The following is a 12011-nucleotide window of genomic DNA, read 5'->3' as shown; positions in this document are numbered from 1 at the left end:
TCCCCCAACAGGAGGCAGATGCCAGGATATTCCCCCCAGCCATGTGTGGCCATACATGAAACTGACTGGAAATGGGAGCAGTGATTCACTGGGAATGCAAAACTGCAACAGTTTTGGACACTTCATTTCCCCAGTTCTACTTCTGACTTCACTATGTCTATTTAATACTAGAGAATGATCTGATAAGAACTGCAGAGACTGTTTTGATCAGGACAGGGTGAAATCACTGGCAATCTAGACACACACCTAGATCTTCAGTCCAGCAGGCTTTCTTTGAGGTCTCCAGCTCCCATTGACGTCAGCAAAAGATCCCTATCTAAAGCCCAAAGAAACCAGAACAAAGATGGTCTTCAAAGCAAACTGGTTGCTGATGCCATGCTTTGGTGTTCCTTACAAATGAGACAATAAGATTTCACTATGTGTACAACTCAGCTGGTTGAAAAGCAGCATGTGGAGAGGAGGCCTTTTGGCTTCAAACACTGGTGAGAAACTTGCATGGCACTGCTGCTGTTAAACAGGACAGTATTACCTGGCTTTTAATAACCACAATCAAACTAATGCCTCAAGGAAACTCTGCAAAATGTACAATTGATTTAAATGCCACTTTGAGGCTCTCATTAGGCACTCAGAAACTACCAGTTTCTGCCAGGAACAAAAAGGTTATTTCAAAACTGAAGATTATTTTGTTTTTAAAACAGAAGTAGCACCATCAACTCGAAAGACTGGGTTAAGAGACTTACAAGCAAGTGAATTATTTTGTGGGCAAAAACCTCACCAGCCTGGACTCCAAAATGAAGCAGGCACTTTGGAAAGCGTTAATCCTTTTGATTGCCTTTAATTTTGATAGAAAATCACACACTAAATTGCCATCCTGCTGGCTCCAATACTGAGATTAGAGAGGGGTAGCAAGTAAGATTCAGATGCTCTTCTCAAGTTAAGCTTGTTTCATCCTGCAAGGAATTTGTCCATGATTCCCAGATGTCCAAGGCCAGAGTATATCCCTGTCACAATCCAGCTGGATACTGCAGAATATAATCCATGCTCCTGCTATTGTGCCAACACAGCACAGTTCATTGCTAGTGAGGCCTGTTTTGGTTTGTTTTTTTGTTTTTTTTCTGTGTGCTGTTTTTGCTTCTTTAAGGGGCTTCCATAGTAATTATTGAGCAAAAATAGTTTTAAAGAGTTTATTTTTACTACTGGCCAATGACAGTATGATTATGCTATTTATATAATTTTTGAAGCAAAAGACACTCTTATTTGGAGAAGAACTTTTGCTTTAAAGTGACAGCAGATTTTACCCATACATAGACACAGAACTTGTAGCAAAGCCAGTAAATTGCTTGTGGTAAGCAATCTTAAAAGTAATCCAGTGACCTTCAAGCAGAATAAAATACAAATAACAGACTGAAATATATTTTAAAAAAAAAAATAAAAATTCTTGTAACTAGCTAACTTTATCGCATGTCCTCCACAAAACCACACTTGATTCTGTAGTTTCAGCCATGTGAGACCACAGTCTGAGGGGAAACCATAAACATTTGTGTTCTGGGAGAGAAGGTTATGAAAAAATCTGTTTGTACTTACAAAGCTGAGTCACTTCAGTTTCCTGCTATTAAGTTTCAGCAGAAAAAAGTTCTCTGGCTCACCCTGAGCAGTCACCTAAGGATGATTTTGTGAGAAGTAACACAAGGCACCCTAATAATGGAGAATGACTTCTAGTGTTCCCTCTCCCAGATCTCGTCAGTGAGGTGTGTGTGGGGCCAGTTTGGCCCCAGAAAATAGACAAAGAAATCCATATCTTCAGGACAGCATCTCCCACGTCCTGGGAAACAGCTAAGACATGCCATGCTTTGGAAGAAAAAAAGGAGGAATAATAAAGACACTTTAACTGCTCAGTCTCAGGCTATTATTTAACAGCCCCAAGGTTTGATTGTTATTTTTACCCCTTTAGCACGTTGTTGTATAAGCTGTTTGGAGAAAAGAGGCTATCTGTGGCTTACATAAAGAGTCCTGTACCCTATTTTATTGCTGAAAGCTACTCAAGAGAAAGTGCTCACCTTAAAATGGGGCAAAAATATCAAGTGTGGCCTACTCAAAATCAATGCTTTACATAAACTGGGATCCTGCTCTGCCAAGACTGGCAGATAACTGTGCTATAAACACCAGTTACTGTCACGTATTAAAGGTCCAGCAAAGAGCCCCATCATCACCTTTGAATAAGAAATGAGTATAAAAATGATGTCTCAAATCTCTGTTAATGATTTGGCAGCGCTTTCTGTTTGTAGGAGTTATCCAAGAGCTGGGTGACATGACACTGACCATGGACAAGGAACATGACAGGCAGAAACACTGCCAAGAGACTGATCTGATTTTCTGACTTGATGCCAAAAACATCTGCAGTGAATTGCAACTGCACTAAAAAATATGAAATAAAATGTGAATAAGGTACAGTAGTTCTGTTTCTAGTGAGTCAGTTAAAAAAAATAAATTTAATATCCTCATTAATGTTCTGATGTGAAGAGAGATTGTATTTAATAGCTGTTTATCTATTAAGCTTGTTAATATAGTTTCGGGGAACTATTTAAATGTTTGAGCTTTATAACAACAACCATCTTCAGCTTTCTTTGGTTCCTGAGTCCCTGAAACATTTTCAGTCAGTGTGTCTGACTCACTTCTGAAATCCCCTTAACATTTGGGTGTCCACTGATGATGCAAACCTGGAGGAAGGAGCTCCCAGCTTCAAAAGTGGGGCAAGACAGTATTTTAGCAGAACAAAAGATGATGTTTACGCTTCCTGGGAATAAATCCTTAGAAAATGTTCTCAGTATCAGTTGTGGTATATGAATAAAATAAGTGCTAATGGTTTTCTCAAAGACAGCAAGAGCATCTTAACTCCTGGTTTTTAGCTCTCCCTTTTGTTTTTTGTTTCATTTAGGGCAGAAAGGGTTTTTAGTTCCTTCTGTTCAATGCAAACTCTGCAAGACCAACTGAACCCAGCATGATGGAGATATACATACATCATACATATTTTATTTATATATATATATATATATATTTATATATATATATATATATAATTGCAGTAGTAACAGTGGGATTACATAGAACATAAAGCTTTAAAATGAAAAGTCAGATTTCCAAGGGAAACAAAGTACCTTTTGAATAAGTGTACATTGAGACTGTCATAGAAGCACCATGGGATTTCTTCAACAACATCTCCAGCTGGAAACCATGATTCCCTGGCCTATTCTCTGGAATATTCTGTCAAAGCCATGCACCCACTCCTTCCACGTGCTCTAATCCTTGCGCTCTGCCACTGGCAAGATGCTGAGCTGCCCACTCCCACACAGACAAGGAGCTTCCACATCAGATGGGAAATGTGTTGGGAGCTTCCAATTATTAAAGAGGTCACAAATGGAGTTCAGGATTTCATCTGAGAAACTATCCTCAGCATTATAGTTGGGAGTTCTTCTTCCAGATCTGAAAAAACTGATTTCTTGTCTGCAGCTCTAAAGACATAAATTTTAACAACTTAGATACTGACTACTAGAACTGATTATGAAAGAACATAATATTCTCCGCAAAATATTACATCTACTCTTGGCAGCTCCACATCCCCATTACTAATAACAGACAGGGGAAAGCCCCCAGAACAGTGGGAGAACACTTGCAGAAGGAGCTTTCTCCACACATGTCACGAACCCTGTAGCTCTGACCTCACTGGTGAGCAGTACCAGCTGTACTTTAGGTTCCCTCGTACCCAAGTTTATAGAATCATGGGGTATTCTGAGTTGGAAGGATCACTGAAGTCCATCTCTTGGCCCTGCACAGACTAGGAGCATTGTCCAAACACTCCCAGAGCTCTGGCAGCCTTGGGGCTGTCACCATTCCCTGGGGAGCCTGTTCAGTGCCCAAGCACCCTCTGGGGGAAGAACCTTTTGTGATACCCACCCTAACCCTCCCCTGACACAGCTCAAACCATTCCCTCAGTTCCTGTCCCTGGTCACACAGAGCACAGATCAGGGCCTGTCCCTCCTCTTCCCCTCGTGAGGAAGCTGCAGAACTGCTGTGAGCTCTGACCTCAGTCTGCTCTTCCCCAGATGAGCAGACCAAGTGCCCTCAGCTGCTCCTTGTGTGGCTTCACCTCCAGGCCCTTCACCATCATCTCCATAACCCTACTTTGGACATTCTCTGAGAGCTTTAGCTTTTTCTTATATTGTGTTTCCCCAACAGAGAGAAGCAGCAGCTGTGCAGCTCATGGGGATGGCTCATGTCAGGATTTGTGTGCTTGAACAAAAGCCTCTTCTGTCACAGCAAGTGGAACTGAATGGGCACAGGCTGTGCCAGCGCAGGGCTGGACAGCGAGAGAGGCTCTGTCATGTGGAAGAGGCACTACTGAGGTTCATATGCATTGCAGAGGTTTCATTTCTGACTGGCTCTAGTGGGAAATGGAATTGGAACACACCAGTCTTTTACAGGTGCACCTTGAAGTCTTTGTACAAAAGGAACACACCTCACTCACATCAACACTCCAGTGTGTGAACCAGAGCACCATGACGGGCAGGTTCACTCACATTCCTGGTACTGCCAAAACCCAGCTACAAGTCTGCTAACACAATTTGATACACTTGTGAAAGGTATCCCTACATTATGCTACTTTGCACTGATGGATGTGACTGCTCTTTGACTACTCAGAGAGGCCTTTGCCAACCAAAATTGCTCCAAGATCCTGATGATCCCTCAGATGAAGCATCCTCTGTACAGCACCCAGAGAAAGGAACACCAGCCCTGCCCAGCCTGGGGATGTGGGCAGGGCACTGGCCCAAGTGCTGACGAATGGGGAATATGTCAAGATTAAGATTGTCAGGACACTCTTTCATGTAAGATCCTTGTACATTTCCAAGCGTAACCAGCAAGAATGGAGATCTAACCATTGGAAGGGGCAGCTGCCAGCATCCCTTACTCAAGGACATCCTGGAGCTAACATATTTTAAGGATGTAGCAAATCAGTCTTGTATGATGTATCAAACAGATAGAGATACATATCAGATGTATGTATATACATTGCTAACTTGGCAAAATACTCCAGGTCTATGTGTCAAAAAGACCCTGCCTAGGTGAAGACATGTGTAGAAGTCACCTGCATGGGAAACTTAAATGGAAAATCCTAAACAATCCTAAAAGAGGTGCTGTGCTTGGAAACTTATTCTGAATTTCCGTGTATAAATAATGGCATGAAAAGTCCGCTGGTAGTGCTTTGATTTGCGGTACTACCACAGAGCACCCAAGCTTGGGCAGCTCTGAAATAAGCCATCGGTGTGTCTCGAGTACTTGGCGTTGGCTACACTTATAATCGAAGCTGTCGGGCGGGCACGCCGGGGACCGAGCCCGCTCTGGAGGGAGGGACTCCGTGAGGGGTTCCGTGAGGGGCTCGGGCGGCGCCGCCATGGCCGCACATCTCGCGAGAGGCGGGGCGGGAACACGCTGGGGCGGGGGCGCTGAGGGGGTGCAGCCCGAGCTCCCTCCCCGGCGCCGGCGGCTCCTCCTCTGCTCACCTCAGCTCACCCCCTGCATGCCGGCGGTGCCGGGGGCGCTGTGGAGCGGGGCACGGGGCCGCCCGCCATGGCCGAAGCAGGAGCGGGAAGCGCCGAGGGCGCCGAGGAGGAGCGGCGGGCGGCGGAAGGTGGGAGCGGGTCCGCCCCAGGAGCGGGCGGTGGGTGCCCCGTCTCCCTCTCCCCTCTCGCGCGTTGCTCTGTGCGTGGGGGGCGATGGCGGGTGCCGTGCGTGGGGTGTGTCTGCCTGTCTGTGTCTGTCTGTCCCTGTCTGTCTGTCCGCCCGCCTCGGTGATGTGGCACGGGCGGGTGTTGTTGTGGGGCTGGTGCCCCTGGGACACTGCCGTCTTTCCGTGAGGGCTCTCGGGGCTGGTCCTGAGCCCGGGGCCGCTCCGGGGCCGCTCAGGTTTATGTCTAATTCCCGCTGGGCGCTACTCGCTCGCTGCTCCCGCTCAGTGGAGTTCAGTGGAGGTGCCTGGAGCGCCCACACGGAAACTCAGGATCACGGAATGGGGCTGGAAGGGACCTCTGGAGATGGTCCAGTCCCACCCCCCCCCGTGCCAAGGCGGGGTCACCTGGAGCAGGAGCGAGTCCAGGTGGGTTTGGAATGGCCCCAGAGAGGGAGACTCCAGGCCCTCCCTGGGCAGCTGTTCCAGGGCTCTGCCACCCTCAGTGTACAGAAGTTCTTCCTCTCACTGAGGTGGAACTTCTCGCGTTTAGTTTGTCCATTGCTCCTTGTCCTGTCACTGGGTAGCAGTGAAAAGAGCCTGGCACCGTCCTCTTGGCATCCCCTGTGTGCTGTACTGCTGTGACAGATGTGTCATCGTACTGATGCTATGTGCACTAAAAAGCTCTGTTTCTTTGTTTTTTAAACTTAGCTGTTAATGCTGTTATAGTTGTAGTTCACTGTTTCTGGTACACACGTAGCCTTGCCTTCCTAAAACTCTAGTAGAATTTTATTTTTTTTTTTTAGGTAAACATAATTTAGTATTCAAGGTATAGTGATTCTGGCTTTTCTCTGTGTGTATATGTGTGTGTACTTGCGTGTGCCTGCCCACGCTTGTATGGCGACCAAGGTTTGATCTTTCCTTGTTTTTAATCATAAGTTTTTGGTAATAAATCAGGGCTGGTTGTAAACCACCAGCTGCTTGTGTTCCTGTTTGGAAATGAGTAGGGTGCTTCCCCTCTCTGAGGAGAAGGGAGTGTTTTGCACGGGCTGTGGGGAAACAGAAATGACCCAACCCTCCTGAGCCATCACTGCAGTTCTGTGTAGTTAGCACCAATTCTTCTAGGTTTAGTAGTTGTTTTCTGAATGTCTCTTGGGTTATATGTATTTTAATGTATGTAGGGATCCTGGTTGTCTCAAATCTTTGACATGTTTCTGTCTGTGCTGCTTGATTGTTTAAACACTTGTAAAATTTTGTGGCAAATAACGTAGTGTTTGAAAACAAAGTATTGTTTGTGATTTTTTTTTTAGTAGTGTTTTTGCAGTCTGATAAACTCTGCTTAAAACTTAAAATTTATTGTTTCTGTATCATGCATATACTGAAAGGAGAGAAGATCATCAAAATGAAGAAACCTCCAAACACACAGGCATTTCCATTTACAAGTACATTTGGGAAATCAATGAACCATAGGTTTTATGTTTTATTGTGAGTTAAACCCCCATCCTGCTTTCTTCTGCTGCCTGTGTTTATACCTGTTCTTTTAGTGGATTTTAAAGAAACAAGTTTTGTATTTCTTTGTTTTTAAGACAAAAGTATCTTAATTGTTAGTGGGATAGGGTCACATTAAACTTACCTCCCTAATGTTTTGGGGTTTTTTTTTTGGTTTTTTTTAAACTTGAGTGTGCACCTTATTGTTGATACATTTGCATATTATGAAAAACTGACTCTAAACTGGACAGTTCACATCCAAGAATCAAATTCATTGTAAGAAGAAATAATTTGGTGGGTGATTTTGGAAGCAAATCATTGGGAACTTTTGAAAATTCCCTGTTTGGAATGCATGGTCAGCTAAAACATTGGAAGTTCTGCAGCTGACTTGATAGGAGTCAGCATTTTGCAATCATATGATTCCAGAACTTACAAGAAAAAAACTGTCCACCATTCCTCCAGGAATATATAATTGGAGAGGATTTGTGGTTTGTTTTTTGTTTGTTTGGGTTTTTGTTTGTTTTTTTTTCAGAAATGAGCTATGATATATGAGACTCCCGATTCCTATCAGTGCTTTCTACCTGGTGTGAACATGGAAGTGCCTAGGAAAGCAGGGTACCCTTTCCAGGCCTTGGGGAAGATCTTTTCATTAACTGGTTCCTGCCTTATTTTACTTTTTAATACACTAAGAGCTTTGGCCAAATATTTGGTGTTTGAAATCTATTAAGCAAATGTGTATTTAACTGGTAAGTTGTGATTCTTGACTGCTTGTCTTCCAGGTGATGAAAATAAGTAAAAATAGAAGCAGAGAGTAATCACTTGCCTGTGTTATTATTTGATTTAAATGTCCATAATTCAGAGTGTTTTAATTTTTCCTTTTTTCATTTTGTGAGATTAAAACCAAATCCAGTGTTCTTAACATAGAAGAGTTTATTCTCTGGATGCTGTTGTTCACAAGATGCTTTCATTACTGAATTCTCTGTATCTTGCTCCTGCATTACACATACTTATAAAAATTAGTGAAAGAATAATCTGCTTTAGTCCATACATTTCTACTACTTACAGAATTTCATTCCAAAGATTGTTGTCCCAGTTTTCAATAAGAGGTACTGTAGGTGATGATCTTGTTGCCAGACTTGCTGTAAGTAGTTTGAATATGCTTTTCCATTGCTTATTTTAAAGGTTTAAACTAAATAAATTCAGATAAATATTTGGTACAACTCTCAGCTATGTGTAGAAAATATGGTTCTTTGTTTTATAGGTGTTCAGATGTGCAGGACCTTAAACTGATATCACAGCACCTGTAACTTTCTTTCTCATGCACTACTTGTGTGTAGGCTGTGTGTGTTGCTTTCACACTCTCTAATGAATATCTGCAGCAAGAATTCATTAAAATAAACTAAAGTTTTAGAAAAGTAACGCCACAGTAAAATAAAACAATTTATATGGCATGGAGTTATTTTCCACTGTCAGTGTGAAGCCATTGCCCCTTGTCCTGTCACTCCAGGCCCTTGTCAAGAGTCTCTCTCCATCTTTCCTGTGGGTTCCCTTCAGGCACTGCAAGGCCACAGTGAGGTCACCCCAAAGCCTTCTCTTCTCCAGGCTGAACAATCTCAGTTGTTCTCTCAGCCTTTCCTCCCAGCAGAGCTGCTCCATCTCACATCCTAAAAACAAAAACAAAATACAAAAAAAAACCCACAAAAAAACCCCCAACCAAACAACCCCCACCCCAACCAAACAACCCCCCCCCAAAAAACAACATGCTGATTATGACAGAACTTTACAATCTAAAAGGAACTGCTCTGGCTGGGCTGCACAGCCCTCAGGTACCACTTCATGCTCGCTTCTACCAGAATCTGGAGGTCTTCAAATTTGGCAAAGCTCAAATTCCTAGCTGAAGGGGTTTGTGCATACCAGGTACATACCTTTGGAAAACACACATTTTTAGAAGTCTGTGGTATCTGTGATCTTAGAAATCTGAATTCAAAGCAGCCTCTTTCTTCTCCTTTTCTTTGAAAGTATTTCAAAATAGGAAGCTGGATTAAAAGTCCCTTATTTTTGGAAAGGTTGTGCCAGTGTTAACATATTATTAATTTAGTTAGCTGCAGAGCTGCCACATTTCTCCAAGTCTCACTTATTCCCAGACTATGGAAAGTGTCACCATAAGCTTTATAAATGTACTTCTCCAATGACATTTTATTTCAAGTCTATTTTGCTGTAATATCTTGGTAGCTGAATTTGGATGTTCTTTTTTAAACTGGCTAAATGAGAGCTGACTGACAGCCTTTTTAATTAATTAGTTAATTAATACTACATGACTTTTATCTTCCTGATGATTTTTGGATTGCTAATATGTATCCTGTGCACTTAGAGAGAAAAGCTAACCTTGCTGGGGGTGAGTGGTCTTGAGGTAGTGCATAATTAGGCCAATAATTTGGAAAGCGTGTCTTGGGCTTGAACTTGTTGCATGTGATACAAACAGGTGCTGTCTGTGGCTGTTATGTTTTAAGAATTGTGTGATATTTCTGTACTTGGGGTGGGTTTCATCTCACTTATCTTTAGATGTCCAAGTCTGAGGCAGTTTCTTTGGTCCCTGTGTAATTACTGACTAGGGATAGGCACTCTTGGGCTGTATCTCATCTAGCCAACTGTAGGAATCTATTTTAGATTGAGATGAATCACCCTAGAACTGTTTTATTTCATCTAGCCAAATGTAGGAATCTATTCTGGGGAGAGATGAATCACCCTAGAAATGTCTTCCTCCCTCCAAGAGGGACCAGAATGGCTACTTCAGATGTGGACATCATTATTGGTTCCGATGAATCTCTCTTTTTATGGCTGGTGGAGTTTGGCTATAAACCTTTTCTAAAAGCTCGTGTTTGCTTAAGAATTGAAAACCTTAAAACTGTTGGTGGAGAAAACAGCTCAGGAATGTGGCATGGGATTAGAAAATACTATTGTCAGTAATTAGAAAAATGTGAAGTCTCCCCAAGCCTTGTTTCTCGATGCATTGCATGGGATTGACACGGAAACTTTGCTGACACAGGAATATGGCTGCTTTTGTTTGTCTTTATATCTCCCCCCAAAACAGCTGTTTCCTGCAGCTCCTTTGCAGTTGTTCCCTTCTTTGCCAGCCCCTTGGAGGCTCTAATTATTGTTTCTTTTCCATGCAGAAAAACACAAGAATAGGAGATGCTCTTGTTATGAGAAATATATATTGATAACAATCCCTTCAATATTTTGTTTGCCCGATTATGAAATACACTAAAATAAGTGTTGGACTAGCAGTTTTTTTCATTTCTGATACACACTGGGAAAGAGCTATTTTCCATATGTATTTGTGCTCTTTGGGTGGTCTTTGCTTATTCACAGAGGGAATGATTCCTGTGGAAGAGTTCCTGTATTATTCTCATTATTTTCATATGTCCCAGTGTGCATAATATGCTTTTAAAATAATTTTGATTTTTAATATAGATAAGCATATAGGCTTAATGCTGAGAGACAGACATAGATTATTATAGAAATGTATTTGAGGAACTGTTCACTTGCCATTAAAATCTGGTTATCTGTATTCCAGGGCATTAGCAATGGAATGAACAGTAATAAAAATGTCATTTCTCAGCTGGAATTTTATTTGGCTTGCAAACCAGACTAGTTTAAGTAAGTTAAGCCTTTAGTGTGGTAAAACAAGCAAAACAGTTTGACTTAAACTGTTTCTAGTAGTTTTAGAATTTACTAATGATTTCGGTTTTATAGAAACATCAATTTGTAATGAAGATGTGTCTTTCTGGATATTATTTTTCATGAAGCAAGTGTGCTATGAAATTGGGCATTATTTCATTTTGCTTCATGTATGTTTAGAGGTGTTTGTTTTGATGTCAGTGGTATGAAAATAGTCACAGAAAATGCAAGTATAGGAAATTCAGCCAGATGCTCAAAGGACAGTTAAAAATATAACTTTTTCCAATCATAGAAGCCCACCCTGGTTATTGGGGTACATTATTTGTACCTGTTAAATCCTTCTGCCAGGTCTCCCGAAGTGGTGTAGCCAGAGAGGGAAAGCAGTCTTCCATCACTGCCTACACAAGACTGGGACACTCTCCAGGGAGAGAGTGAGCACCCTGGAATCACCCAGTATCATAATGATGGCTGTTATGGAGCCCTCAGAGATTATTTTCCATCGCCTTTCCTGAAGCTCTCGAAGCTGCCTTGGCTTTAGGAGCTGTTTCTGCCCACTTCTTGCTCAGTGAGTGATAGGTATTAAAAAGATGTTTTCTCTTCTGTTAAACTCCACATAATCACTGTTCTATCATGCTTGATTATTCTGAAGCTTTAAATTTATTTCTCTATTTGTTTTCTTTTCCATTGTTGATGGGGGTTTGGGTTTGGTTCGTGGGTTTTTTAAGAAAATATATATATAAAGATTATAAGCTTCAGGCTGAGCATGTCAGGGATCAGTACAGATTCTTAACCTTATTTTCTTGTCCAAGATCAGGCACCCATCGGACTGGCATTTAGTTTGTCCCAGGGATAGTGCTAAGTATTTCATTTATCACCTAATAATTGCAGTGTAGAAGTTCTTAATAGGTCCCTGTTACCGGTAATCCAAGCATATTTTGTTTTCTCAGTTAAGAATAACGAAAATGGGTGTTGTTAGTAAAGGAAGAATAGATAAGTGCAGTATCCAGAATTTGTTTCTTGTGTGTGAGGGGGAAAAACATAGCTGTTTAATAATATTGAAGATAAATTGGAAGACCTGTAAAAGAGGCCTTGGATTTTGTTCCTTTAAAGGGAAGTGTTTGGA

General features: G+C 42.0%; 1 protein-coding gene across 3 annotated transcripts in view; it reads left to right on the top strand.

Annotated features, from left to right (window-relative positions):
* Window positions 1-5553: 5553 nt before the first annotated feature.
* ARNTL2 (aryl hydrocarbon receptor nuclear translocator like 2) overlaps window positions 5554-12011 on the top strand; it is a 32062-nt gene continuing 25604 nt past the window's right edge. For 2 of the 3 annotated variants that reach the window (XM_015628955.3, XM_015628954.3), the window contains exon 1: window positions 5554-5713. In XM_015628955.3, the coding sequence (XP_015484441.1) occupies window positions 5623-5713 (91 nt within the window). In that variant the 5' untranslated portion in view covers window positions 5554-5622. The remainder of the gene's footprint in view (window positions 5714-12011) is intronic. The other variant, XM_015628956.3, reaches the window with a different exon arrangement.

Source organism: Parus major, chromosome 1A (genome assembly GCF_001522545.3).
Source record: "Parus major isolate Abel chromosome 1A, Parus_major1.1, whole genome shotgun sequence".
NCBI lineage: Eukaryota > Metazoa > Chordata > Aves > Passeriformes > Paridae > Parus > Parus major.
The sequence above is the reverse complement of the archived record's forward strand: the minus strand, read 5'-3'. Positions and strand labels throughout refer to the sequence as shown.